The 27,473-nt window shown below is 38.6% G+C and overlaps 1 protein-coding gene across 2 annotated transcripts in view; it reads left to right on the forward strand.

Moving 5' to 3' along the window:
• Nucleotides 1-26,739, forward strand: part of LOC124171392 — a 156,610-nt gene extending 129,871 nt beyond the window's left edge. For both annotated transcript variants that reach the window (XM_046550563.1, XM_046550564.1), the window contains exon 3: nucleotides 23,844-26,739. In XM_046550563.1, the coding sequence (XP_046406519.1) occupies nucleotides 23,844-24,598 (755 nt within the window). In that variant the 3' untranslated portion in view covers nucleotides 24,599-26,739. The remainder of the gene's footprint in view (nucleotides 1-23,843) is intronic.
• The last annotated feature ends 734 nt before the right edge of the window (nucleotides 26,740-27,473 follow it).

Genomic DNA, 27,473 nt, shown 5'->3' on the forward strand with positions numbered 1-27,473 from the left:
ATGATGTACCAAACCTAAGTTGTCGAAGCCTAAGTCGTACATTATTTAAGTTATGTGGCATTATATAGTTTTCTTACATTTCATTGTGTTATAGGGACTTGCGCATTCCCAAGAATTTCTTCAACTTGCCCAAAAATATATAGTATATCCTAAAGTGAATGATAGCTACTACTCCGTAATGAAGCCTTAATCTCTTTGATATACTTATCACTAAACACAATTAGGTGCTCCAAATGTCCACAATGCTTGAATAAAACTCGGTGTGCATTTGTTGTTTTATTTCTGTCACACCTACATGCAAAAAACAAATTTGCCCGTCTTAAACTTAAAAAAAAAAAACTTAAAAATACACTTGTATCAATCCGTAAAATATTGAATTTATTGCAGACAAAGTTTAAATTGTCTATTGCCAAAAGAAGGTTTTTAACTTTCCTTATTAGAAATTCTATTTAGGCGCATTTCATTTTCCACAGCATGCACGCTTGTGTGCCCTGAAGAGTGGAAACTCCTCACACATTATATTTCCTTCACCTTTAATATAGATTTAAATACTTTGATAAAATATAAGATAATTTAAGTCGAAATTCTAACATACAGGCATTCAAATCTCTGCAGCGTTTCCGAATGAATAAGATCCTCACTAAATTTAAGCATAGAAGTAAGGAAAGGGTTAATCAGAGCTTTCATTTGAAGTATGCTTCTCTACGGAAGTAAGCATGGAAAATTACGGCCGCAGAGAAATCAAGGATAGAGGCCTTCGAAATGTGGTGCTACAGAAGAATGATGAGCCTCTGCACTCCATTTTAACTGCAACGCAGGGGAAATAATGAAGAAACATATTTTATTTGTTAAAAAAAATCTTCGTTATCACCACAGTACGAAATTCTTATAAACCGAAGTGAGGCACAAATGTACCATAACATTTCTCTGTACTTTATTAAAAACTAACTAACTAACTAAAACTCGTCATCTTATTCCTTTCACCCTTAATTGATGTTGTTTTCGAATATCATCACAACTTAAAGACTGTAGCGAGCGGGGTAGAGGTTGACATCCTCCCGAAATATGTGGAGGATGCATTCTTAGGCTTCACCATCCTCCAACTACTTTTTTCCTTCCAACCCCAGAAAAATCTACTAAGTAATGCCTTGACAATGGCCTTTTCCGACTGAGGCCTTGGTGATGGTAAAACCTGATTATTTTAGATACAATGTAAATAAATCAATTACTTGATTCACATTTCATTGGCATAAAGGTGTACCATGTTTTTCGAAGAGGCTTGTGATTGCAATGGCCTCCCAGCAAGTGTGCATGGAAAAAATAGTGGAATAAGCGTTAGTACTTGGCATGGCAAAGAAAAGTACATTCCAAATGAAATAATAATTTCTAAAGAAGCAGTGGAGATACGGAGTCAAACAAAATCATGTCCAATGAGACCGTGGGCAAAAGGTAAGTTTCCATTAATTGCTACAAGATGAGGCACGATGTGAGATTTGAGACTCGGAGGCTACATGTTAGGCTTAAATTTCTTTAGCAATTGAGGATGGATATTTTTAATAGCGACACGGTAACCATCATATACCTAACTAAATTTCCAAGTCTGACGGAAACGATAAATTTATAGAGATATTTTACCGGATAGAAATTAGAATTCGTTTTTCCCCCGCTCGATAAAGGACGTTGATAAATGCTAGGCGTACTTTCATGGAGAATTTCCTTTTCATTTGCAAACGGCTGGAACTGAGGAAGGAAATAAGGATAGGAGGCATCGCCGCGGTGAGAGTCCGACGACGCCTACAAGGAAGGGATAGGAATGGAAGGGCGGCATAGGGTACACATTTGCCGCTATGAAAGCGACAAGGGTCCACTATTCGTGAAAGCATAATTTGTTGTTGCCAACGATTTTGGAAGATTGTTCTAAGAAAGAGAAAAATCCAAAGATCAAATCGTTGGATGGCTTGCGGGGTACTATGTAGGAGTAGATGTGGAATATTTCACGTTCATCTCCACCTACTCCCTCCGTGCTCAGAGGATATGCACACACACTGACACGCCATTTAGGGGAGATCAGCATCATTTTCGAGATGTCCGACAGAAGAGATGAAAAGTTAGTCCATTTTTATAGTTCACAGTGGGAAGCAAGGGGACTGCATAGTGGCGGTCCAATTCCACTCCTAGGAGATTGATTTCTGTTGCCACTTAGATCGCATTTTGATCGGTTTTCAAAATTGTCTGCAGTGCAGTGATGAGTGCAATGCAATCGACTTTTTTCCAATATTTTGCAGCATAATGTTTCTAATTGCTAGAAATATCATTGAAAAGTTGTTAATATGATAGATCACATCATCACGTATTTAATTATACCTCATTTACCCGTGAAACTTGGATCACTTTGTCCGCCAGCGACGCAGGTGGCGACTTTTATAAACCCATTTAAATGCGCGGTGGATGACAACACATTTAGAGGCTGCCTTGAGGGGATCCTCTTTTATAATATTCGTTGTGGTGTGTCTCGAAGATGACTCTTTCGCGTGAGGCGGGAATTGATTTTTCTGGTTTAAGTGCGCAGACGCATAATCTAAGCTTAATTGAAATGGCCAGCGTGAGGGGATAGATGGATTTTCTATTCAAATAACGAACTGCTTGCTGCAATTAATATATATTCACCCTCGGAAATTCTCTCGAAATAAAGAGAAACAAGAACAATAGTCGGTTTCAGCGCATGCGACCGGTTGCTAACTGCGAAATCAGAGATCGCGTGATCGCTGATGGGTAGAGGCACCGAATTTTTCCGAAGAGATATTTTTTTTCTAATATTATTAGTTTCATCGATATGCCGGTTATAAGCAGAAGATTATCTTCATTCACAGCCATATCTTATCCTTTTGAAAAGTTCAAGGTTAATGTATTCGAGCACATTATGGGCGGTTCTAGTTTAGTGCACAGCAATACAGCATTCATTTCCAATTCCGCTCATTCGTAATTCATTTTATGGGATCAATTATGATTTTCCAGGGAACAAAGGACGTAATTAGTATTTTACAGGAGAATTCAGCAGTAGCTTTCCGAAAATCTGTGTCATGGTGCGGAATTATCTATCTTATTGTCATGTTCTCCAAAAATGCTATAAATGTTTTTCTTAATTAATTTTGGAAACTGTTAAATGGGCAATTATCCCATGAATAATGAACTAGTACCCGTGGATGAATACTTCACGGGATTCCCACGAGTTGAACTGTACAATCAGAGCTGAAGTTTCAATGACAACTTTGCCATCATCCTCAGGGCGTTGAGTGCTGGGTCAAGATTTGTCCGCTCATTCTTAGTCTTATGTATCTTCTGGCCGTGCGTATGGTCGTATCTAATTTGCCCTCGTCGATCTTGTCCCAGTTGTTTTTTCGTGACGTCTTAATAACCTTGAGCACTGGTTTCCATGCATGGTTGATCGATCATCTCGTATCGTGGTTGAAGTTTTTGTCTCTCAACCTTATTTCAATAGCCTCCTTTGTCAACCAATCCCAGTATCCGCTTGATCTTCAAAGAAGTTTTGCATCGTCAAAAACGATTCGATAGTCCAGGCTGAGACTATCTTCCGCAATGGCTGACTTCTGGGGCGTTTAGTCTTATAGGAACTAGTACCCGTTTCAAATTTTAATCATGCATATAATAGGAAAAATGTGTCCAAAGAGAGATGGGTTTGGGATTGAAAATAAAGTACAGACTATTTTACATCTTGCATTTCATGATCCAACTTCAAGCTTCCTCCTTTCTCCAGAATTTTCCATTTCAGTAATCAGAAAAGTATATTGGTGACCGAAAGGATCGCAAATATAAAGTTTACGAAAGAGATTGAAATTAGAAGCGTAGGAATTGGAAAATGAGTTTCTTGCCATCAAAAATATAGGCAATGAAAAGAAAATTATAGCAATTCTGTGAGGGAAACACTGAGCTACGTGTATTTTGGAGATGCCTGTAGTCTTAGTTGTTCTAGCAACTTCCTGCGAAAATGAAAGATTTTTTCTGTCGTAGTAAGTAACTGACATTTTCGTTTTTTGCTTTACCTTAGTATAAGTAACAGTATCTGGGTGTTCATTTATTTTTATATTTATGTAGGAATGCGAAAGTTGGCTACTTTTCGGAGACATTTTGGAAACCATCACGCTATGATCAAAATACAATTTTTCGAAGTAGATCACATATTTGCACATCTTAAATATGCATGCAATAGTAAGTTAGCTTTGGAATTAAAATTTCAATTTTTTAAAACATCTATTTCTTGGAAAAGTTGCAGTAATGCAGTTATCTTTGTTCAATAATATTTTGAAAGCGTTAGTTGGTTATACCCTAAAAGCAAGATATTCAATTCCTCTAAGAAAGTTGCTGAGAGACTGTCAGATTCAATAAATGCGAAAGAACAGTTGACGATGCTTTTTTCCGCTCGATTTCAGGAATATTCTATTATATTCATTATTTCATAGTAAATCATATATACATTGATTTGGTATTCTCTTCCATTTCCGCCCCCAGAGTTTTGCTTGAGGATCTCTTCAATTATTTGGAGCTAACACGAATTGCATTCAAAGTCTAAAGCTCACGATTTTTTCCTTCGGACTAGAAACTAATAGGTTAATGTATTGATGTTTTGAACTGAGAATTTTGTCTAATGTTTTAGAATGAGCGCTTTCAGAGACCGATAGAATTCTTTCGACAGCGTCTATGATGAGAAACGTTTTAGATGCTTGAAATCATGACGTTTTCCGTTCGCGAACAGCGTGCTTTCAGCAGTTGCGTGGTGTGACAACATTTGAAATTCATCGAGAACTGAAGGAGACATGTGGGGGTGGAGTTATGGATGTGTCGAAAGTGCGTCAATGGGTGCGACAGTTATGTAGAGGTTGGACTACAAACCAAAAAATCTAAGCGATTTTCCGTGGGTCAGATCAGGCTCTTAAACAGCCTTCGCCGCGGCCATCATGACGTCGACATTGTGAAAAATGTGTACGTCTGCAGGAAGATGACGTCGAGAAGTAACACCAATTTCATAGTTTTTGGGTGTGTAGTCAGAAATAAAATGGAGGCCTTTGCACTTCAACTCGTATTTTATCTCCTTTGTATTCATCGAGCGTAATCCAAGGGACTGGTCGTTGGAAAAACATTTCAGGGGTTAAGAGGATTTCTTTGGTAGGAGTGGCAGGGGTTGGGAGGGAGTGATTGGGATGGTGGGGGAAGAGAGGGGAAAAGAGGATGGGGAAAGGCATCCGGACCGACCCGCGTGAGGGAAGCTCCCGTGACGGCTTCGCTCGCAGATAATGAATGGTGTCCCGCTTTGCCTATTATGCCTGTTGAAGCCTGGAATATTACAATGGAGGGTTCTACAGCCGGCATCTAGATGTGCTGTCACCCAGTGCTTATTAACCAATTATATCCCTATATTGCTTCTTAGTAACATCAAAAATGTACACATTTTCAGGTTTATCCATGAGAGATTTCAACTACGTGTTCTTTCGTGCTGTAAATTTTAATGACGAAATATGTAGCTGCCAAAATAATTATGATTGAGTAGAAAATTTTCACTTTTTTTTTTGAAATGTGACATCTTGAAAGTATATTTCCCCCAGAAGTAGCTTTAGAAGGGGTTAAAAATGGGTTTAAAAAAGTCGCTACACACGTCGCTGAAAAGAGAGTGGTCCGAATTTTACGGGCAATATTATTTCTATATTTTATTATTAGTATGGGTAATATTATACTATAATTACAGCTGGAAACCGAAATTTAGGTTCATGTTAATATACTGAATGCGATACACAACTTATCAGTGTTCTTCCTCGCAAGAGCAAAAACCTCATTGAATGTATAGAAATAATGAGATTGAATGGGTGGTTTTGCAGTCATCGCCACGTTTTGGGCATTTTCGATAATGGATTACTAAGCCTGGAGAAATTTTGTATCTACGGGACGGACAGGGGTTTTTTCTCTGTAGTCCGCTTGAGTGAAGCTATGTTCACAGACTAATGGCGGACGCTGACATGATAAGCTGTCGAAAGAAAATATAACCCATATCTTCTGCCTGATGTTTACAAGGGGACTGCATAGAGGAGACCTAATTCCATCCCATAAAAGGCTGATTTTTATTGCCACTTGGATCGCATTTAAATAGGCTTTCAAAAATGTCCGCAGCGCAGTGATGAGTGCAATGCTATCAATTATTTTCCAATATTTTGCAGCATAATGTTCCTAAATGATAGGAATATCATTGAAAAGTTATGAATATGACAGATCACATCATCACGTATATATAATTCGATTAACACCCCTAATTATACCTTATGTCCCCGTAATACTCGGATCACTTTGTTCAAGATGAAAGAACACGAATGGTAATTTCCACACTTTTTAATTCCAGAACTCAGCACATTGCGTCATTTTCACTTTGTTCGTCAGCGACGCAAGTGACGACTTCGGTAAAAATAAAAAATGCGCTGTTGTTGACAACAAATTTGGAGGCCGATTTGAGGATCCTCTTTTGGTAACATTCGTGGTTTATTAGTATTCGTGGTCCTCTTTAACTTACGGATCAAGCAGCCACGCGAGTTTGACTGTACTTTGCTATTTGAAATCGCTATTTTCTATGGGAAAGCTATTCCATAAAGACGTTTACTTCTTACATCACCTTTATTACTGATGTTTAAAGTCTTCCTGTACCCTCTTGGGAAAGTTATCTTACCTGTTGAACAATGTTATGATGGACCCTAGAGGAGACTAAACCGTTGTTTTTATTTCCAAAGCCTTGCATCAGTGGCCAATACTAAGGCCTAAGCACCAAAAGATAATATTTCTTATTTAGCCATGTATATATATTTTTCCAATGACAACCCAAGGTGCGCATGCGAGTAATTGCGTTCCGAATAAATTATTTGCCAACATGCATGGCTATTTTTGAAGAAGATGGTATCAATTCGTGCAGATATCACTTTAAAGATTTACGTTATGGATACGAGTGAGGTACCGAGGAGTCCGAGCAAAAATTACGGCAGAAAAGTTACTTTCTAAAAATATATCAGTATTGAGAAAGCAGTGAAGCTTTTGATAACATGATGCATATTGTAGCCATTGATTTAATTTTCAGTGTTTTTGTTCCTCTGGATTTATTATCTAAGGAATGTATGTTTTTCTTGTTAGTTCATTTATGTCGTCTATGATTGACAATTATGTGTCAAGGAACTTGATTACCTCCCTACCTCAGTGGATCATATTCTTGCAGTTATTTATGTTGCAGTTAACGCTGGGGTTTATATTGGGTTATCATACCCTTCAAAGGTACTTCAGTTGAATTTCTTTCGGAAAAGGTATGTTCGGGTGGAACTATATTAAACTGTATCGTCAACTAAAATGGATAAAGTTTTATCATTTTTACGATAGACCTGGTGTAATTGGATATTCTCTCTCCTAATTCCATCAGTACTGATAAATGCACTGAATAGTAGAGGCCTTCACGTTGTAGAAATCCATCTTACTGATTTGTGAATGAAAGTTTTTCAGCAAAGCACTGAATAGCAGAGGCCTTCACGTTGTAGGAATCCATCTTACTGATTTGTGAATGAAAGTTTTACAGCAAAGTTTTTCATTCACAAATCAGTACTGAAAAAAGTAAAAGAAGATCCAATTTGTTCTGAGTCGAATTGGACGGAATAATTTTGTACAGGAATCTCTCGTTGATGTGATCCATATCACAATATTTCAATCTATATTTTATGAGGCACTGCTCAATAATTTTTTTGTGAGTAACCCAATAGAGATCTATCCCTTTGGAATTGATCACATATTTTTATAACAAAATAGCCGCGTCTGAATTAATATTTTTAATACGACGTGTATACTATTTGCGCAGCTAAGAATCTGCGTTGTCTCATTTCTCTGTTTATACACAAATTGAAGTCATATTTAAGGTTAAAATATGAATTGAAATTGAATTTTAGTGAACCGAATAATATCGCAACAATGACCCCCGCATCCCTTCGTAATAAAGCTTTTCATTCCAATGCCCTTCTTCCCATTTGCCAGCCTTTACTTCCCATCGTCTGGGGAGTACTTTACTCCCATTAAATTAATAGGGTATCCCTGTCATATCAGGTCATAATTGAGTTTTGATTTTCCACCTACGTGCGTTTTGGGAAGTTATTGCCATGAAGACAGACAGGAAGGAAAGGTCATTTCTCTCCCTACTTTATTCAGATGTTAAATAACTCCTCGGATTTCTTTATTGTACCGAGGAGGAGCTCAGAAAATTATGATTCATGAGCCGAGAAAAAATACGTAGCAGGCTGGGTGGAGAACCGCAGTAAAAACAACCGAAAGCGTCAGAGAGCTAATTGAAAATCTGAGCCGGGCTCCAGAAGGGACGTGATGACTCAAGTAATAGCAGTCGTTAAAGGAGGTGACCGACATTAGAGGCAGTTTTCACCACTGAGGATTGGTAGAAGTCCGTAATGGCAGGATTGTTGAGGCTTTAGGTGGAAGACGATGAGATATCTGGGTTGAGAGTTAAAAGCACGAATACTACAGAAGAGGATCCTCATGTCCGCCTTTAATGTGTTGTCACCCACCGCTTATTTAAATCGGTTTACAAAAGTCGCCACTCGCGTCGCTGACGAACAAAGTGATTCGAGTTTCTTGGGAAAATAAGGTATAATTAGGGGTATTGACCAAAATTTATACACATGATAATGTTATTTATCATACTCATTACTTTTCGATGTTATTCCTCGCAATGGTGAGCGTGATACTGCAAAATATTGAAAAAAAAGAGGATCGCATTGCATTCATCACTGCACTGTGGACATTTTTGAAAACCGATTTAAATGTGACCGAAATGGCAACAGAAATTTGCCTTCAATGGGATGGAATTGGGTCTCCTCTATGGAGCTCCCTTGCCAGCTTGCTTGCTTGCTTTAAAGAATGCAGTCTTTCGACTCTCCTTGAGATGTAAAACTGTGAGGCCTTTCTTGAGAGTTGATAAGTTTGAGCGCGAAACGAAGGAATGTCTTCCAACGTCGAGGGTAGTAGTTCGAATCCTCCTCGTCATGATGATTTTCAATGAAATTCAGAACTTATCTTCACTCTCTGAGGGAATGAGTTCAAGTTACCTAACTCTGTCGTGCTTTAGTAATTAAATTTCTTTGAGAACTATTTTTGCTTACCGCAATAAAGTAGTTTGGCCAGTGATCTTTTATACCACGTTGATGGAATACTCTCTCAATTACTGTTAGTAAAACGTTAATATTTTCTGGTGCAACGTTATTCCATGCCTCAATAGTTATTTTATTTTATTGTGCCTTGGTTTTAAAGGATATAATACATAGAAACTACTATTTATACTCTATTATTCAAGTGAAATTTAAATTTATCTATTGATGTCTCATATCTAAAATCCGAGCGTTTACATGTCTATCAGATGTATCCATCATCACAAGCATTGAGTTTGAAAGAATTTTGTGGTGTTTTCATGAGAAATTCTGTCATGTATTGATCTAGTCTTACCATAATCATCTTCATTTCCAAAAAATGGTAAAAGTTTACTTTCTTATAGAGTTCGATCCCCAGGGATGAAAAATGACTTGACCCACCAGGGATGCATTTGTGAAGGCTAAGTTGGCTAAAGGAAATTTAAAACTGTCTCAGAAAAACTACCATCATAAAAAGGTAGTTATCTACTTTCCAAGCCAGAGCTGCTTCTGGGAGAAATTGAATTTCAAAACTTCTTATTTTAAAAATGTGAAAATTTTCTACTCTATCATAATTATTGAGGCAACTACATATGTCACCATTTAACTATACAGCGCAAAAGATTCCGTAGTTTAAATCTTTCCTGAATAGAGCTGAAAATGTAAACATTTTTTATGTTACTTACAGGCAGCAGTGGGTTATTATGGGTTGAACGTTTTTTTACAATTGTATTGTTAATTTTGTTACACATTTGAGGTTAAATGACTCTGAAAAAAGTTATTTACCAACGGGTAGAATGTTCTCCTAGAGTTAGTAGTGTTTAGCTGCTTCAAATGTCCTTTGGATATTTTTGCATTTATTAGAAGTATTTATTATATCTGATCACTATTTCATTTAATTGCTTATGAAACAAAATGTAATCGGTATCGGAAGTGTTAACCTCAACTGGATATACCATAGAATAAAAAAAGATAGCCCACGATACGTGAATAGATATAATCTTAATTAGTTTCTTGAAAAATTGTGATTTTTTTCTAGTCACAGACTTGTAATTTTGAATTAGTGAAACCTGAAAAAGCTAGTCGAAATCTAGTTTCACCATAACGGAGAATTTAGAATTATTAAAGCAGAGAATTTATTTATGTGCAGACTGGATGTCCAAAGGGTAATGGCTAAATCTTTGGGTTCAACTGTGGTTATCATGTTGTTTTTATTCATAAATAGTTAAGTTACACTGTAAAATTATCAAGAAGTAAATAGTAATAAATGTCATATGATAACCACAGTGGAATGCAAAAATGTTTCTCATTGACCTATAAAATGGAGCTCCATGAAGCATCGGCCAAATACATCAATTGCATCGGATTTCTACGTTCAAGGCAGTAAAAAATGTCTTCTGATATCGGTTATTTATGAATGCATCAGAGTTATTTGTAAAATATACTCGATTCTATATTTCATTTTTGATATTTTTTTTTTGCTAGGTGAATATTTATAAAATCATTATAAATTACCAAAAGGAGTACGAATAGACTTGATGGATACAAGATGTAAATACGTCGATTATCAAATATTTGAGCAGCATGGGAGCTAGTATCAGTGGAAAGGAGTTGATGTTAGTAATTAAATAGGGTCAGAAAAAAATTAATTGAGGCGTTCTTCGAAGCGGGGTAAGATAAGGAGATGATGATGGTAAGATAGCATAGTGAGTGCGAAAGGTGAGGAGATAAAGACGGTAGGAAAGAGGCCAAATAGTAATCATGAATAGAATCAGGGTTCCCCGAAATATAAGAATGCTTTTGTGAAGTCTGTCATGCCTGCTTCTTTTTGTTGTCAAATGCGCGGGTAAAGATTTCATCTAGCAAGGCCGTTGACAGACATGTCATTAAATTGACGAAGAATGCCTGGCAATGCCCTTGATGTTTATTTTCTTCTAAATGTGTGTTATATATATGTGTGTAGCATGATAATAGCATGGTGACGTAAGTCTATTCGTGGACTAGATTTTTTATTTAGATAATAATCTGTATAATTGATAATTTCTTGTAATACTTAACGATTAAGATTAATTTTCTCAGCACTCTTCTGTGACTGATATGCCCTCCTTATGAAAATTTTACCATAATATGGGCACATTTTATTCCCTCATTGCAGTAATGTATGTTTTCATTTATTCATTTACTTCGCTTTCGTCCCTTTGATTTGATTTTCTGCGACGTTTCCTCTCTACTCACTCTGTAGCAATGTTCTGTACTTATATCTTCTTCCGCTACCGCCATACATACGCACTCCATGTTCTTAGTTCTTCATTCTAGTACTCTTTGTTTCTTTTGTTATTCCATCGTAAAATCTTGATCAGAAGCAGGAAAACTTGTCATTTTCTTGTTTTTTTTTGTGAATCTTTTTCATATTTTTAATAGTCGTATATCTCCTTATACGGCCCAATTTGTCTGTACTAATTGCCTATCAACCCTCACAATTTCTATTGATGTATATTCACGTATGACTGTATAAGATAATCGTTGCTATTGTAATTCGTGTTCTTTTCAAGTTTCACATTCTGCGTTTCTGCACTTCCTTCCGCTTTCATTGTTTTGAACTCAGCGTCACAGGTTACAATCGTAAGTACAGGAACGAGGTGTGCATTGGTGCTTGGTGTAATTTGTTTTTTGCTTCAAAATCAGTGTTTTCTGCTATCACTGCCTTAATAACCAGAATTTGAAAGTACTGATAAGGTAAGATGATAAATCAATGGTTCAAAACTCTGATGTATTCAGCATTGGAGACGGCAAAAGTTGTTTATTTTGGCCTCCTGCTCCTTCCATTTAGGAATTACCCTGAGTATATCTTGATCAAAGTTCTAGATACAGAAAGCCTCTCTGCTTTTATTTAGCCAATGGTATTTATTGACGCGGGAGAGCAAATTTTTCTACCCTATCTATGTAAATTATATATTTGACTCGAAAGCAAATGAAACTGCCATGCGCCATAGTGAAATTTCGAAATATTGTATACAAATGCATAACATTGAGCCGCTATTAATTGCATAAAATTGCAATGCATGAAATTGAGTAAATTAGAGTCGTTGAGGAAGGGTGGTACACTAGGGGTATAATTTTTATCTGTTCTTATGTATCCTGAAATTATGTATGATGTGTAAGAAAACAGAGCTCAACCAATTTATGGGGAACTCAGCGATTATGCAAATCACTTTCGATAAAAGGCGGTGAATCCATTAAATGATATGGTGAAAATACTTTTCAAATTTTTGTTTGTAGGTACCTTAGTAAGTGGTATTACTGTACCGTTAGACAATTTTGTAAACTCATAAAAGCTGTCACTCATTTTAGGTATTCCATAGTAGATAGAGAAATTTCGTGTGGGTATCAGAAATGGTTAAAGAAAGAAAATTTAAAGAGTCTACCAGAGATATGTGTTATTCTGGCGTAGGTTTCCGCGGCGTTGCTCATGGCCAGTGCTGATTTTCGGGTTCCTCAGCCGCGTTGGTTGTTTTCGGATGACAACAGTTTCGGGAGCCATCGGGAGTCTTCAGGTCGAAGGTGAGAAGTTCTCGTTTTTGGCCGCCTTATATGGCTCTGTCCCGCTGCCTGCCGGACGCTGATTGGTCAATACCCTCTTCCAAACGTTGCTGATTGGGTAGCCTTGGTCTCGGTTGAAATTATTGTTTTTGTGTATTTCCAAGGCTTCCCTGATCAGCCTTGGATAGTTGCGATTCTATAGTTAATAGATATTCGATTGGATAGTTCTCACCTTCGACCTGAAGACGGGAGCAGGATGGCTCCCGAAACTGTTGTCATCCAAAAACCACCAACGCGGCTGAGGAACCCGAAAATCAGCACTGACCAAGAGATATGTGTTGCTTTAACTATGATGCTGAGATGAGAATATAAAAAATTCGCACAAAAAATTGATAGGTGGGAAACTAAGTATCTCAACTCAAAATTTCGCTGAGTAGGGTGAAGATAAAGCCCACCCCAGTCTTATTCGCTGTGAACGAATTCTGTATCAAAATTAATGTGACTAGAGTGCAAAAGGTTTGCTTTAGGAAATAATGAGATCAAATCAGTTTTGATGTGTATGTATTTGATATCTCTATTCATTTTGTTTCGTTATATTTCATTATTTATGTATTTTTTATACATAAATTATATAAATGCTTTGGTTGTTCTCTAATAATAATTATATTTACATTACGTGTTATTGAATAAACGCCAGATTACGCTGATAAAAATGGTGCTAATTTATAAATTGATATTTTGAAGCCCTTCCACTTGCACCAAAATATCAGAAAATGCACCATTTATCATATCGTAGGAGTTATAATAATCCATTTTGGAATCGGCGAAAAATCTCTGGTGCTTTCATTCCATGAGTATGGAACTTGAATGCAGAATGTATTGAACGAAATCTTTGTTGGTGTTTGAGATGTCTTCAAGGTTTTCTTTTCTAAGACACTTCAATTCATGCATACTCCCTAATAATTTTATCAGTCGCAAAATAAGTCAGAGCGGAGTTCAATGCTGTGATGCTCGTCACCGTTCATTCAAAAAAAAAAAAATTTCCTAAATTTGAATACACATTTCTGGGTGAGCTATGCATCAATGGAGAAGTTGGTTGCTTTTTAATGTGGCTCTGGAGTAGCAGCGGGATAAAAGATTGATTGAAGGAGTAATAATGCCAATCCATTGAAGGAGGTTCCAAGGAATTTGTTCAGTTGTTTCTTAGGAACGAGAACTTGCCTCGTGCGGGAATCAGAGCATGTATTTTTTCTCCACTCTTGTCATTTCATCTGGGATTCTGCATCTCACTCATTTCCTTCTGTGAAATATCCCTCCTATTACATCTCTTTTTCCCCCATTATCCACCCACCATAGTGGTTTTTCGCTTTCTCGGTTACAGGTGTTCGTTTTATAGCACAATACATCATCATCTTTATTTTTTTTCTCTATTTTCTTCTCTTTGCCCTGATTCCATTATATCTTATGCCTTTTTTTAATTGAATGCTCCTCATATTTTTAGTGTATTTTTTCAATATTCCCCCATTGCTATACCATTCCATCTATTGATATGCCCTTCGATTTTATTAGCTGTCACCTTAGTCAGCGTCAGCCAGTGTCAGTATTTATAGCCTTCGAGCTCCTTTTCGACGTAAACTCCTTTCTCTCAATGTCACATTAAAAAATGATAAATGCGTTGAAGGAAGGAGTCAATGTCGCAATTCAAGCATTTTTTTCGCTGATTTGCGTATTTCCCTAATGTGTAGTCAGGGCACGGCACTTCATAATTCGTATGTGCTGGTATTTTCATAGTGTAGTGAATTTTTTGTGAGCTAGCCCACAGCATAGTGATCACAGAACCATGTGCTATACATTTTATTTGCAAATATTTGCTGTAGTACCAAATGATTTCGTATTTACTTATTTCTTACTATTTTCATCAACAAGCTTGGATATTTTTTTCAGATTTACATTTACTCTTTACCATTACCTAGAGTTTGTTTTGCAGATTTTGACATAATTGATTGCTACAGTCACATTTTATACTTTTTCGACTAGCCAAAGCCTTAAAAGTGGTCATAATAGTGAATTATTTGAGTATTGTAGTATTCTAGAGTAACATTTGTATCATTGATACTTTTATATATTATATCTCGTTAAATCACTTTTTGTCTTCCCTTGCTTGTGCAAGTTAGAATACCAAACTCATCACTCATATCCTAAAATAAAACTAACGGTAATTCTGTTTTTTGCTCTGCATATTTCGTCCGTCTCAATAGATAATAATCACATCCGAAAAAACTTCGTGTATTCTCTTCGCTCAAAGCTGTCAGTGAATATTTCATGAAATACTATCAACCCCTTCGCGATGAAGCTAATTCCTATTCGAGGCGGTGCATGGTAAATTTTAACCTTTAACCCTTTTAGGGTCAGTTTATTTTGCCTGGTATTTGTAAAATTCCAGGGATATTCGCGCGAATTTGTAAGTTTTCGCTTAAAAATTTATATGAAGTCCAATATGCAATTAATGAAGCTAATATTTTTAATATTGGCCCCATTAAATGCATATTAGGCTTCAATAAATTTGCAAGGGCAAACCTACAAATTCGCCTAAATAGCCCAATAATTCTAATGAATACCAATATTTTTCATCTCATTGTGAGACATTTTGACCTGATTAAAACAATCTAGAAAGACAGGTGACAGGGAACAAGGGCAAGGGACGACCCCGAATGGGTTACACGGGACAGTACATAAAGGATGTAAAAGGGAAGAAATTCGTCGCTATGAAAGGCTAGCGTATAGGAGAGGAGAGGGAAATGAAATCCGCTAATGTAAAAAAATACTAGGCTGATATTTTTGCCACTGGTACTCTTCGCACATACCCTCGAGCCGACAGATCGACCCGCTGGCACTGTAAGGGTTAAAAAAACATTTTACTTACATCCACCAGTAGGCCAAATTTTTATTATTTGCTCACCACCGCCTCCATTCTAAACTTTGAGGTAGTTTGGTCATCGTAATATGTATTTCTGGCGAAGAGCCAATGGAGGGATAATTTATCCCGGAGAGAAACGAAATTTGATTATGCTATTTTTCATTAGTTAAGTCCAAAATGGCCCATATGGTGGTTAGTTAAGATTTAGGGTAGAATTAAGGATCCGTGAAGCGTGTTGTGGGAAGATTTTTGGATGAGAATGTATTAGAAAGGTTCTATTTCCCACTCGTCCTACAGCACCTTGAAAATGCAGCAAGCATATGGGATCCTGTTCAGAAAGACTTAATCCGTGAACTGAATAAAATACAAAGGAAAGCTTCGCCATTTTTGAAGAATAGCTACGGGCATACACACAGCGTAACCCAGATGTAAAGCGTATTAGGCTGGGAGACGCCAGAGACTCGGAGGCTGCGCATTGCTTAAACAATTGAGAACTGATATCTTTATGAACGATACGGGGAAAATCATCTTAGAGCGCAACTATATTTCCAGGTCCGACTGAAGAGATGAATTAAGAGAGATATTAAGCCGAACGGATAGATGTGGGAATTCGTTTTTCCCTCGAACCACGAAGAAATTCAATAAATGCTAGTCCTAATTTCGTTTGAGCAGTTTTTTTCATATGCAAAAGGTGGTGTCCTAACACCCCCTGCCACAAGCCTTTTTAGGAGGCTTGAGGGGTAGTATGCAGATGTAGATGATGGCGGCTGATCTGGCCTTGTATCACCTTATGAAACATGTACAAATGATGCGATCCTACACTTCTTAATAACAGGAAATCTTGTTCAGCAGAATTGTCGTAACACATAGCGTAAAGCATATTTTACCCCACCATATTAGAGTTTTTATCAACGGTTATTTAAAGAGGTGTGATTTTTGATTTCATGCATTCATGTTGAAAAGAAATAAGAGGAATGTATTTGCGCATTAATATTCACCAAAATAACATTAAGTATCTCTATCAGAGAAGGAAAATAATTGTATCTTTCAGGTGATAGGAATTTCGAGCTTTATTATGCCTATTTCTTATAGTAAAACATTTTCTTGAAAACGAAGTCAGTTTTTTTCTATTTTTTGCATATTTTTATGTGATACAATTTTAGCTTCGTGAATCTATGCTCTTAGTCAATCCGTAAATCCCCGCTGTCTAATATTGCATACAAGCACGGAACTTGAGTGAAATTGTTTTCAATTCCTTCTAAAAAAACTTCTATCGATTCACATATTCTGCTTAAATATAACACTTTTGGTTTCACATTACGTTTTCTATGAACGACTTGCCACAAGTCACTAATGGCAAATGGTAAAAGTATTTCGCCTCTATGGCAAGTATATGAGTGCAGTGCGTGTATCGAGGTAAAATGTTTTGAAAATGCCATGCTTAAAATGATCGCATTTTAATGAGAAATCCTCGAATATTTCCGTGGATCAGCAGATATGCTTTTAACTATATTAACTATAGGAAGCTTTTGGCTCTCTGTTTTACATTTAATTTTCATTATTACCAGTCAATGATTTCGGAATGATTTCACTAAAAATATTGAGAGAATGAGAAACTTATATTATTTTTTATTCTCCTTTTCACGTTAATGTAAATTTAAAAAATAATTTAGGTTGATTTTTTGAAGATTGTTAGAGCCTGAAGCTGTTTCTAGTGAATCTGATGCCAGAGGAATGTTCGCGAAAAACTGTGATGGAAAAATTTGATTATTTGAAAATTAATTAATGATGATGTAGTCTATAGAAAATTAGATAATTTCATAACGGAGTACATGGCTCTTTATTTTGCTTCAGCTACTTTTTAGCCACTTGGGCTACAATGTCGTCCTCATGTTCCTATCATTTCCCGGCGAAGTCCGCCTCATGTGATTCCTTCATGCCCATGGACCCGCCACACAATTTTCGCCGGTCGTGCAATTTATTCTTCTCTTATATGACGCGTAATTTACGAAAAAGAAAGAAATTCATTTACCCTAAATCACATTATGCATGGGTTGACTGTTTGTTACATTAGTTTGCTGTACCAAAGTTTATTGAATTCTTAACACTAGAACCGCGGACGGGATTTTTTTTTGCCCCATCGCCCTTTGCAAATATTTGCCATTCATGTACCTATTAGTGGTTTGATCCCTTTAAAATTTACTGACATTTACTCATTTTTATGCTCTTTTGAATGGTTATATCGAAAATATTGTACAATGTTTGGTTTGGGAGAAAAACGACGATTTACCTAGAACCGCGGGATGGGACTTTTTTGTCCCATATGGGGAAAACATACAATTTCAGTTTTTTTGGACACTTATTTTGTATTTAGAATAATTACAATTTACTACGAAGAGGATCGATGCTCATATACCGTTATTCTGCCAGTTAGAAGCGCAGAAGGGAATAATCGGTGCACTGCGCTGGCCGACTATTCACGCAGCGCCGGCCGCGTCACCTGTGCCCGGCGCGTCTGCAGGCATGAGCTTGCAACAAACACGCTTCAAAATAAGTATACTGTATTCCTATTTTTACTTAATAAAACGTTTTAAATATTACCTAAACACGTGTTTTGTTCACACAAACCACAAAAAACGTCAATTATACTTAAACATGACAGGATCAACGTATTTTGTCAATGGGACAAAAAAGTCCCATGCCGCGGTTTTGGTGGGGTTGGAAAGTTCAGCGGTTCTACTGTTAAACCTTTCCACTATTTTCATTCAGGTGAAAAATCATCTTTTACACCATTTTGAGAGAATGTATACAGTATCCGACTGATGTTCAGATAGTCTGGAGGTATTTGACCTCAGGGGGATCCATTATTCTTGGACCAAATATTACAGAATTCCGTCATTTAAAGTCTGAAAATCAAATAAATTAATAATTTACTCCCATAAGGTGTGTACTTCAGATGATCAAGATATTATGGCGTGCAATAATTTAAAACTTAAGCTACTTTCGTTACCCTAAACCAGCTATGAGTTGTTTACACCTCGATGGCGGCGAGAATAAGTCCTCGCCTACCATACCGAAGGTCGCGGGTTCGAGTCCCGCCTGGATAGAGATCCCCTTCCAGGACGTGGGTGTGTGTGATCGTCTCTTGTTGATTGTTTCAACTCCCGATGTAAACGCCACATTGTGCTGTTTTCGGGGGTATTTGAGATTAAAAAAAATACAATGGCGTGCAGAGAATATATTTAGACACAGAGAGAGGTTAATTGATTTGGAAATAAAAAGGCTGATTCTAAGGCTGTAATGATATCTCATGTGAAAGAGATCAATGTAGAATCACAAAAAAGTGATCGGGTGAACATATATCCCTGATGTTACTTGTTGTATCATATTAAAATCTTAAAATCTTAGTCTAATCTAAAATCTAGATAAAATCTTAGTCTTGACAGAGGCAGATTCGAAATTAAAAATGAGATTTAGATTTTAATTGTGAACTAACTGTGGGCTAAATAGGTTTGTCGACAAGAGCGCTATATTTACTTGTACATTAAATGGAATTCAGAAGTGCCTTTTACTTTAGAAAATTCATTAGTGTCTAGGATGGAGGTAAGAAATCGATATCGGTGGTAAAATAACTGAAAACTTGAGTATGAGCTGCTGGAAAAGACGTTGGACCTAATTGATTATAGAAATTTGATAACGTAGAAGAACTGCAGAATTTTCTCTTTGGAAGGCCCTGGGAGAAAAAGGAACCTATTCGGAAGGGTCTTGGGAAGAGAATAGATGCGATAAATATGGGAATAGCTGTATATATGAAAGACGTGAGTACTGCAATGACAAGAAAAATGATGGACTACACAGCTACATCATGCTAACCCAGAGGTAGGAAAATGATAATAGGCCTTCGATGTATATGCAGGACGAGAAATGTGATGAGATGAGCGGGAAAAAGGTATCGTGATAGCGGTGGCGTTACTAGGAATATGAAGAAAGATCTGAGGTTTTCCCGGCGTATGATGTTGTTGAAGTTATTTCGGGTTTCCCACCGGATAAGGTTCTCCATCTCTGCCGACGTTTCGATGGTCGTGTCGTCCATCGTCATCAGGGCTTGATGACGATGGACGACACGACCATCGAAACGTCGGCAGAGATGGAGAACCTTATCCGGTGGGAAACCCGAAATAACTTCAACAACTTGGAATATGCTTTGGGGGGATAGGAGGGCCTAGGGGTGAGGCCCCCCTCCGAGCAACAGGGGTCAGGGGAAAGTTTTGAAAAATTACATGCCTTGAAACACATTTTACATCATTTCGGCACTTGAAATTTCAATTTGAGTAAATGCAGTAATTATGTGTCAAAACTAGACAATAGTTTAAAATATTTTTTTAATTTCTCTGAGGCTTTGGGGGGGAACTATCCCCCGCATCCCCCCATAGTTACGCCACTGCGTGATAGGATAGGTGAAAATACTCCCTGGGAGTGAAGGGGTAGCAGAGATTGCAAATGAACTATGCACATGGGTTGACGGAACTTTAAACCCAGGGGGGGGGGGCAGGTCGACTGGTCGGCGATTGCCGAGGGCCCCGAGCTTAGGAGGCCCCCACAACGCTCGTGAAGAGTATATGAAAGGTATAATAAAATAAAGACCAAAATTACTCGAGAAGACTCGAACCAAATATTCTTTACAATTACAAAATTCTAAGTTTTCATTATTCGCTTTATTTGCAGCATACTCGCTGTAAAAAGATTATATAAAAAATAAAAAATAAAGGTGTCAGAGAAAAAGAGAACCTGATCCTCTTCTGAAAGAAGGGTTATTCGAATTCGAAGATTCTTTTAGAAGGATTTTTTAGATTTCAGTACAGTTTGTAGGAGTATATTCAATAAAATATATAATAGAACCTTAAAAAATTATTAAATGTTATAAGCTGTTAAATTCTCAATTTTAATGTTATCTTTTCCTTATGAAATTGATGTTTTATTAACTTTTCTGGCTTTTAATAGCCATAATAGCGTCAATATCCTTTTTCAATCCTGCAATTTCCAAATATATTCAAGAATAGGTCGCCCGCATTCCCCCGTAAGATAGGCCCTATCATGAGCCCCATCCGTGGGACCCCAATCACCCCAGACTGCCCATGTTTAAGCCCCTTGATCATGAAAAGCATGCTGGCATTCGAGGAAGGGAGAAGCGAGAGAGTCTCGCTGGGTGAGATGAACAGCGGGAAGACAATTTTATGAATCGCCAACGAATTAATTCATTGATTTCCAATTTCGGAGACCAATCGGAAACAAGATTGCTATAGGGGCAAGGGGCGTCCATTAATTGCATCTATATACTACCCCGCCTAAAAGGCGTGTGGCATGGTGTGTGAGGACATTAGCCGTTTACACATGAAAAGGAAATGCGAACTACGCTAACAATTTATTAAAGTCCTTTATAGTTCGGGGGAAAAACGAATTCCCGTACCTATCCGTTCGGAAAAAATATCTCTCTTAATTTATCATTCCTTCCGGACCTGGAAATATAGTCGGGCTCTAAGATGATATACTCCGTGTCGCTCCTAACGATATCTAGTATCATTTGTTCGAGCGATATAAGCCTAGCGCGCAGCCTCCGAGTCTCTGGCGGATCCCAGTCTAATTTGCTTTGCATCTGGCTAACGCTGTCTGTACGCCCGTATCAGTTTTTGACAAACCGCGGAGCCTTCCTTTATATCTATTCAGTTCAAAGATTAAGTGTTTAAAATTACACAAGCTGATTTTGGTGGTTTTTGAACCCTCCCACTCCCATAGTGAGATATAATGAAATTTGGCTTCCCTCTACCCCCTCTAATCTCGCGTGAGTTTGTTCAAAATGCGTATTTTTAGTGTAAATACGTTAATATATGCTTCACTACATTGGATTTACAAAATAATTGTGTTTAATTATTTTTATTTATTATCAGTCACGTCTAATACATAAGATAACTGAGATCGCAATTTTAAACTGATTCTCGCAGAAAAAAATACTTGATTCTTGCTAGGACCCCCCTTACCCCAACGTGAGATTGGGTGAGAATTGGCTTGACTCTCTCCCTCCCCAAAACGCCTCACGTAATCATTGGATGCCACCGTATGGAATGGCATATCCTGTATACCGAAGTTGAGTCGTCAATACAGTCGAGTTAGGACCGATGGCAGTGATAATTAAATAACATTTTCTAGGCACAAAACTGATTAATTCTGCAGTAGTAGTACTACATTCCTGGCATTGTCCGGGTCTATCCTCACGCGAGCAAAGAAAGATCGCCATTTGCTTTGGTGCATTGCGACATGCGACGCTAGAAACTGATTTGTGCAGCTGTAATGCATAATTTTTTAGCAGCTGAGGTTAAAATTAAATTTGGCGAGTATTTATGATCCCATTGTTTTTCATTTTGATCACATTATATTGAATGAACCATCTCCAACTTCATGTGAAGAAGTTCTGGTTATTTACAGCAAAGACTTATTTGATTGCAATTCACGGCACTTTGATGACCATGACCTCGCTTTTGGAAGTTGGGTGCCATCACAAGCATCCACTATTTATAACCCGGGCAATAATACTAAAACTGCGTGGGTTAAAGCAAAATTAATAATTTCTATGATCATCTTGGATAGTTGAAAGCCGTTGTTTTTTGTGGTGATGATGATGCGGAGTAACATGCGCATTTCAATAGTTTTTATACCCAAGTTGATCTATTCATCTTCCATTGAATTCATCATGGGAATGGTATATAGGAGCTAAAAACTGGGACCTTCTATCTGTATATAAAAGATGATATCTGTTTGTTTGTCCGCTATGCGTTTCCATGCGGCTGCACGGATTACGACCAAAGTGAGGACATAGGTGCACCTATGCAACCAAACTTTAAAGTGCTACTTTTGGTTGCGTCCGACGCTTCCTTTGCGTCGTTTTCTCATTACCGTTTCTTACGTCACGTCATACAACTTCTGCGGTTGGACAACCTTCCGAGTAAGCACACCTCTTGACACGCTCAAAGAGATTAAACCATGTGACCATGAATTCCAAGTTTCCCACTCTGCGTACTATCCTTCCCGAGCAACGCCGGGTGGCCTGCTAGTTTGTAACATAATGGGGTCCGTCTCCATTTTTGACAGTTTTAGAAATAAAGGGACCCAAATATTTATCTTTCACAATCCTTCGCCCACTTCTCGATTTATTCGCACGGTAAAATCGATGGCCTTATCTCTTTCGCTGAAAAGTTTATGACGTCACGAGCTCATGCCGAGCAGGTCATCGCTTCCCAGCTATTCCGCGGTCTTGTGAACTTGGCTTATGAGGGTCATTGTTGTTTTCATTATTGTGAGAGATTTCTGCCATCGATAAAAGATTCTCCCTGAACGTATTGAAATAAAAACTTGCAATTGTCCACGAATATAAAAGTTAATACGACCTAGGTTTCAATTTTATTAAATCATCTTCAAGGTCCAAGGTCGAAACCTTGGTCTTCATTTTATAATCGTGGAAAATTGCAAGCGCATGAAAATTTCCACTCCGTCACTCTTGGATCTTCGGATTCTATTCTCCGTGAACGGGTTAATAAACCAGAACTATAATGACGTCACCAATTCGTTGAAATCGAGAGGCAACTTAAGAGTTTATTTATTTTTAATTTGTGAAAGAATGGCTGAAAGGGAAGGATTCTTACCTTAACGTACCTTTCCTCTTTATCAAATGAATCGTCTCAATAAATTGCGATTTCGAGTCCAAGTGAGTGCCCCCATAGCGTGGATAGAAACAAAACTATTAAGTATAACGTACGGATTAGATTTATCTCCATAGTTTCCGGGTCAGAAGCGTCTAAGTTGAGTTCCGATGACGCTTCGTGGTCTATGCTGGCCACATCTTCAGATCAGGTTCTGATGTGAAGATGTGATCAGATGAGAAGATGTGGCCAGAATAGGCCACGAAACGTTATCGAATATCAACTTAGACGCAGATAACCCTGAAAATATGTGGAGAACTTCGATCCAGCGCTGTGAAAGTCTCAATCAGAAATTTAAACGGATTGGATAATTAAAACCGTTCTCTTTTGTGAGGATGATGATGCGGAAGGAAGTGCTAGTTTGACTGTTTGTTTTCCCGAGTCGATCTAATCGCCTGCTTGGTTCTTTCACAGAGAAGCGAGTGCCTCCGGAGTCGTCCTCGGGGAGCGACAGCAGCAGCCCTCCACCCCGCCGCCAGGGCGCCGCCTCCGCCCAGCAGTCCACCAGATTCTCCGAGGTGGCCAAGTGTATGCTCGAGATCATCGAAGACCTGCAGACGCAGCAGGGGCAGCCGGGAGCCGTAGCTGCCGCGGCCGCTGCACCCAGAGGGGCCCCGCGCGAGGCGGCGCCGCGCCGTCCGTCCCCCGGCTCACCCCCGGCCCCCGCCCCCGCCGAGCCCGTCCCTCACGACGCGGGGGCCGGCCAGGAGAGGCCTCCGAGGGCCATCGAGGGCCCTCCGCGACCCCTACAAATGCCCCCCGGCGAGTACCACGTCTACGAGGAGATCTTGTACGAGCTGACGTCACCCAAGGAGGAAGCCACGCCGCCGCCCCCGCTGCCCAAGAGGCCCTCCGGGATATTCCGCTGGAAGGACAAGTCCGCCCCCAGGCGAGAAGTCGCGCCGGCCGGAGACCAGCCGGCCCTGCCCTCGGCCTCCTCCTCGCCGGTGGCCTCTGCCCCCGCCGCCAACCTACCCCCTGCCCCCGCCGCCCCACAAACCGAAGGCCTCCGCGAGTCGGAGACCGCACTGGCGGCCAACAAGCCCAAGCAGCGCAGCAACCTGTACTCGCTCTTCTCGGAGCGGAGTGCCCGCCGCAGCATCTCGCAGAGCTTGGAGAGTGAGCTCAAGGGTGCCGAGGACGAGTACGGCTTTCGGGTGAACAGCTGAGCCGATGCCTCGTCAGCGGCGGCTAGGCGCACCACGGCCGTCAGCTCGCTGTCTCGTTCTCTGGCACGGCTCGGTGCACGGCTGACCGCCGACTGCTGGCCCCCTCTCCTCAAAGCGAGTCCGTGGCAGCCCACGGCCGGCTGCTTTTGGCCCAGTGATGACGTTTGAAACGGTACGAGTCCGCTGCTTAGCCTTTCGCGAGGGGTTTCCAATGCAGCCGACTCGCGCTAGTTTTGCCCGTAATCCAATTCTGAACTGTCCTATGAATATGGTGTTTACAGTTGTCAATTAGGTGTGAACCCATGGCCGAATATTAAATTCACCCTAGACGGCCCATTTAATGCCGTAGACCTGCCGTCCCTGATGTGCCGTTATTCTGCCGTCCACTTAATGTTTTCAAAGCGATCTCGTAAAACGGACAGGATTCGGTACCCTATCCCTGCCATCATTCAAATTTTGCTCAGCGAAAGCTCCAAATTTTTATTAGCACTGATGGCTTCCCTTGAATGATTAAATTTATTCAGTATACGTACACATTGAAAATTTCAACAACTTGAAACATTTCCAGATTCGTTACATTTGAAACTTTGGTTGCTTAAACTGTTGCAGATTAGCTAAGCATGTGAAGGAGTGCCAGTTTTGGCCATCGTACTTTGAGGACTTATGATTAAGAATTTCATATTTTGGAGCTTTCCCGTGTTTTATCCGTATCCGTCCCTTTATTTGCGATAGCAACTTGATTTGAGCGGAACCCATCTTTGCTATTCGTTCCGTAAAAATGCCTTTGGACGGCAGATACAGATTTAGACCGTCTAGAGTGAATGAATATTGAGGAGACTGCTGGATGTTTAAACATTTATTGGGCATTGTAACCACAAATGCAATCTTTGTTTGAAGTCTGTGCCGGTGGTAGGAGTTAATGAATTCTCCCATCATTCTATGTGCATGCATCAAAGTATGTTCATGATTCCCTGATTTGTGTTTGAATAGTTGCTTCTTGGGAGGATTCCATGAGGAAGATCAGACCCGTGGGAATTGTGAGCATAAAAATTTCCCGTGACCTACGAAGGTATGCGTACTTGATTGACGGGCTTGTTCCTCTGAGGCCGAGGTTAATGTGTAGCATATTCGTGATTTTAATGCTGATCACAATGTATTTGTGGTCTAATTTGTAGTTTGCTCTGTGAGTATGTAACGTATATGCCTCCATATGAATCCTGGATGGCAACTAGAGGCACAAATACGATTCGTGTTCATATTCATGGAATGAAGAAGCTTCTTATTGTCCCCCCTTGTCTATAACAATGTCTACATGTTATAAATCTTTCACGTCTTCCAAATATGTTCCCCACTTAGCATGTAATGAGAACAGTTGTCATATTAACGAAGTAGTTTACATTCTCGAACTCATATTGTTAAACATTTTTCGGATAAATTTTTGTGAAATTACTGAATATGGCGTTTTTCACAGTATTTCGTAACTGTGACATTATATGCCAATTTCAGAACCAGTGAGACGTGCATAGCACATTGAATTCAGTGATGGAGCAATCATTCGTGAAAAAATATTGGTTTGTCAAAGGTAGGCCAAATAGTCCTGTTCACCTGTGATAGGTCATTTTTCTTGTGGTGGCGGGGTGACTCCAAACTTAGTTCCGTCGTTTTCATTTTTTAATTGTTAAAACCATTCCTTTGAACTCAGATGAACGAAAAATAAACACCATCACACATTCTTATTTTTGAATATGTTTATTATAAAAAATCCATTTTGGTGATTGTTGTAATATCTTCGATATTACAAAACTTCTACATTGCCGATGGTATTTTTTCGGATGAATCCTCAGATCTACGTGGAAAAAGGCCAATCCAACGAGAGGGAGTAACCTTTGGGCATTTATTATCACTGCCGAGGCTTTCCCAAGCCGAGTAAAAGACTAGTAGAGAAATTTAGTGATTGTAAAGAGTGAGGTCATTTTGTATATAATATATTCTAATTCTGGACATCAAAACCCGTAATTGTGAAAGACACTGTTTGGTTAAGCAGTATACATGGGAGTATATAATTAGTCCATAATGTATAAAGACCCAGGAAAATATTAGAATAAAGATTTTGCTTCGTACTATTGCTCAATTCAATGAAGGTGAACTTTGATCGTAGTTTACGGAAAGTAATCCCAACGAAACTCGCTTCGCATTCTTTTATCAATTATTGAGGAAACCTCATTGATAATATGAATGCGCTTTTAAAGTAATGCAATTTATTTGTAATAAACTTTTAGTCACTAGAATTTGGCAGAAGCTGAAATTTCATGCATAAAATTACGTGATAATTGCAATGTTGTGGTGGGAAGTGTGCAATTGACAATTATCTGAGCAATGGATGCAAATGCAAAAATGGGGGTTGAGCTTATACGGCCTCGGAAATTATAGAAAAGAAATTCTCAATTGGCCGTATAATTCACCAATTTAGAATTATACGGCCAATTGAGAATTTCTTTTCTATGAGGGGCACCATTTTCAAACCGTTCAACCAAATCCAAATATGTGTATTCAATCTCTATGAAATTCTTCCTGCTTCCCTGGCAAATTTTTAGGAAGTTAAAGTTGCCTCATTTTGGATATTTTAGAAAGATGCAATTTGTCAAGTTTTTTTTTTAAACATATAGGTCCATGAAGTGTAAAAGTAAGTGAATTGCCTACCTTTACTGATGCTAATACAGCCGGGATTAATATATAAAGTTAATTTTTTAAACTGAAAATGTAAGCTTTTTGCGTGGGATTTGTATACGATAAATCTAATTAACGACGTCCTTAGAATCAATCTTTCTTATTTTAATGACAGCGGTGGCAGAAAACTCAGTCTTATAAGAATATG

This window comes from Ischnura elegans, chromosome X (assembly GCF_921293095.1).
Source record: "Ischnura elegans chromosome X, ioIscEleg1.1, whole genome shotgun sequence".
NCBI lineage: Eukaryota > Metazoa > Arthropoda > Insecta > Odonata > Coenagrionidae > Ischnura > Ischnura elegans.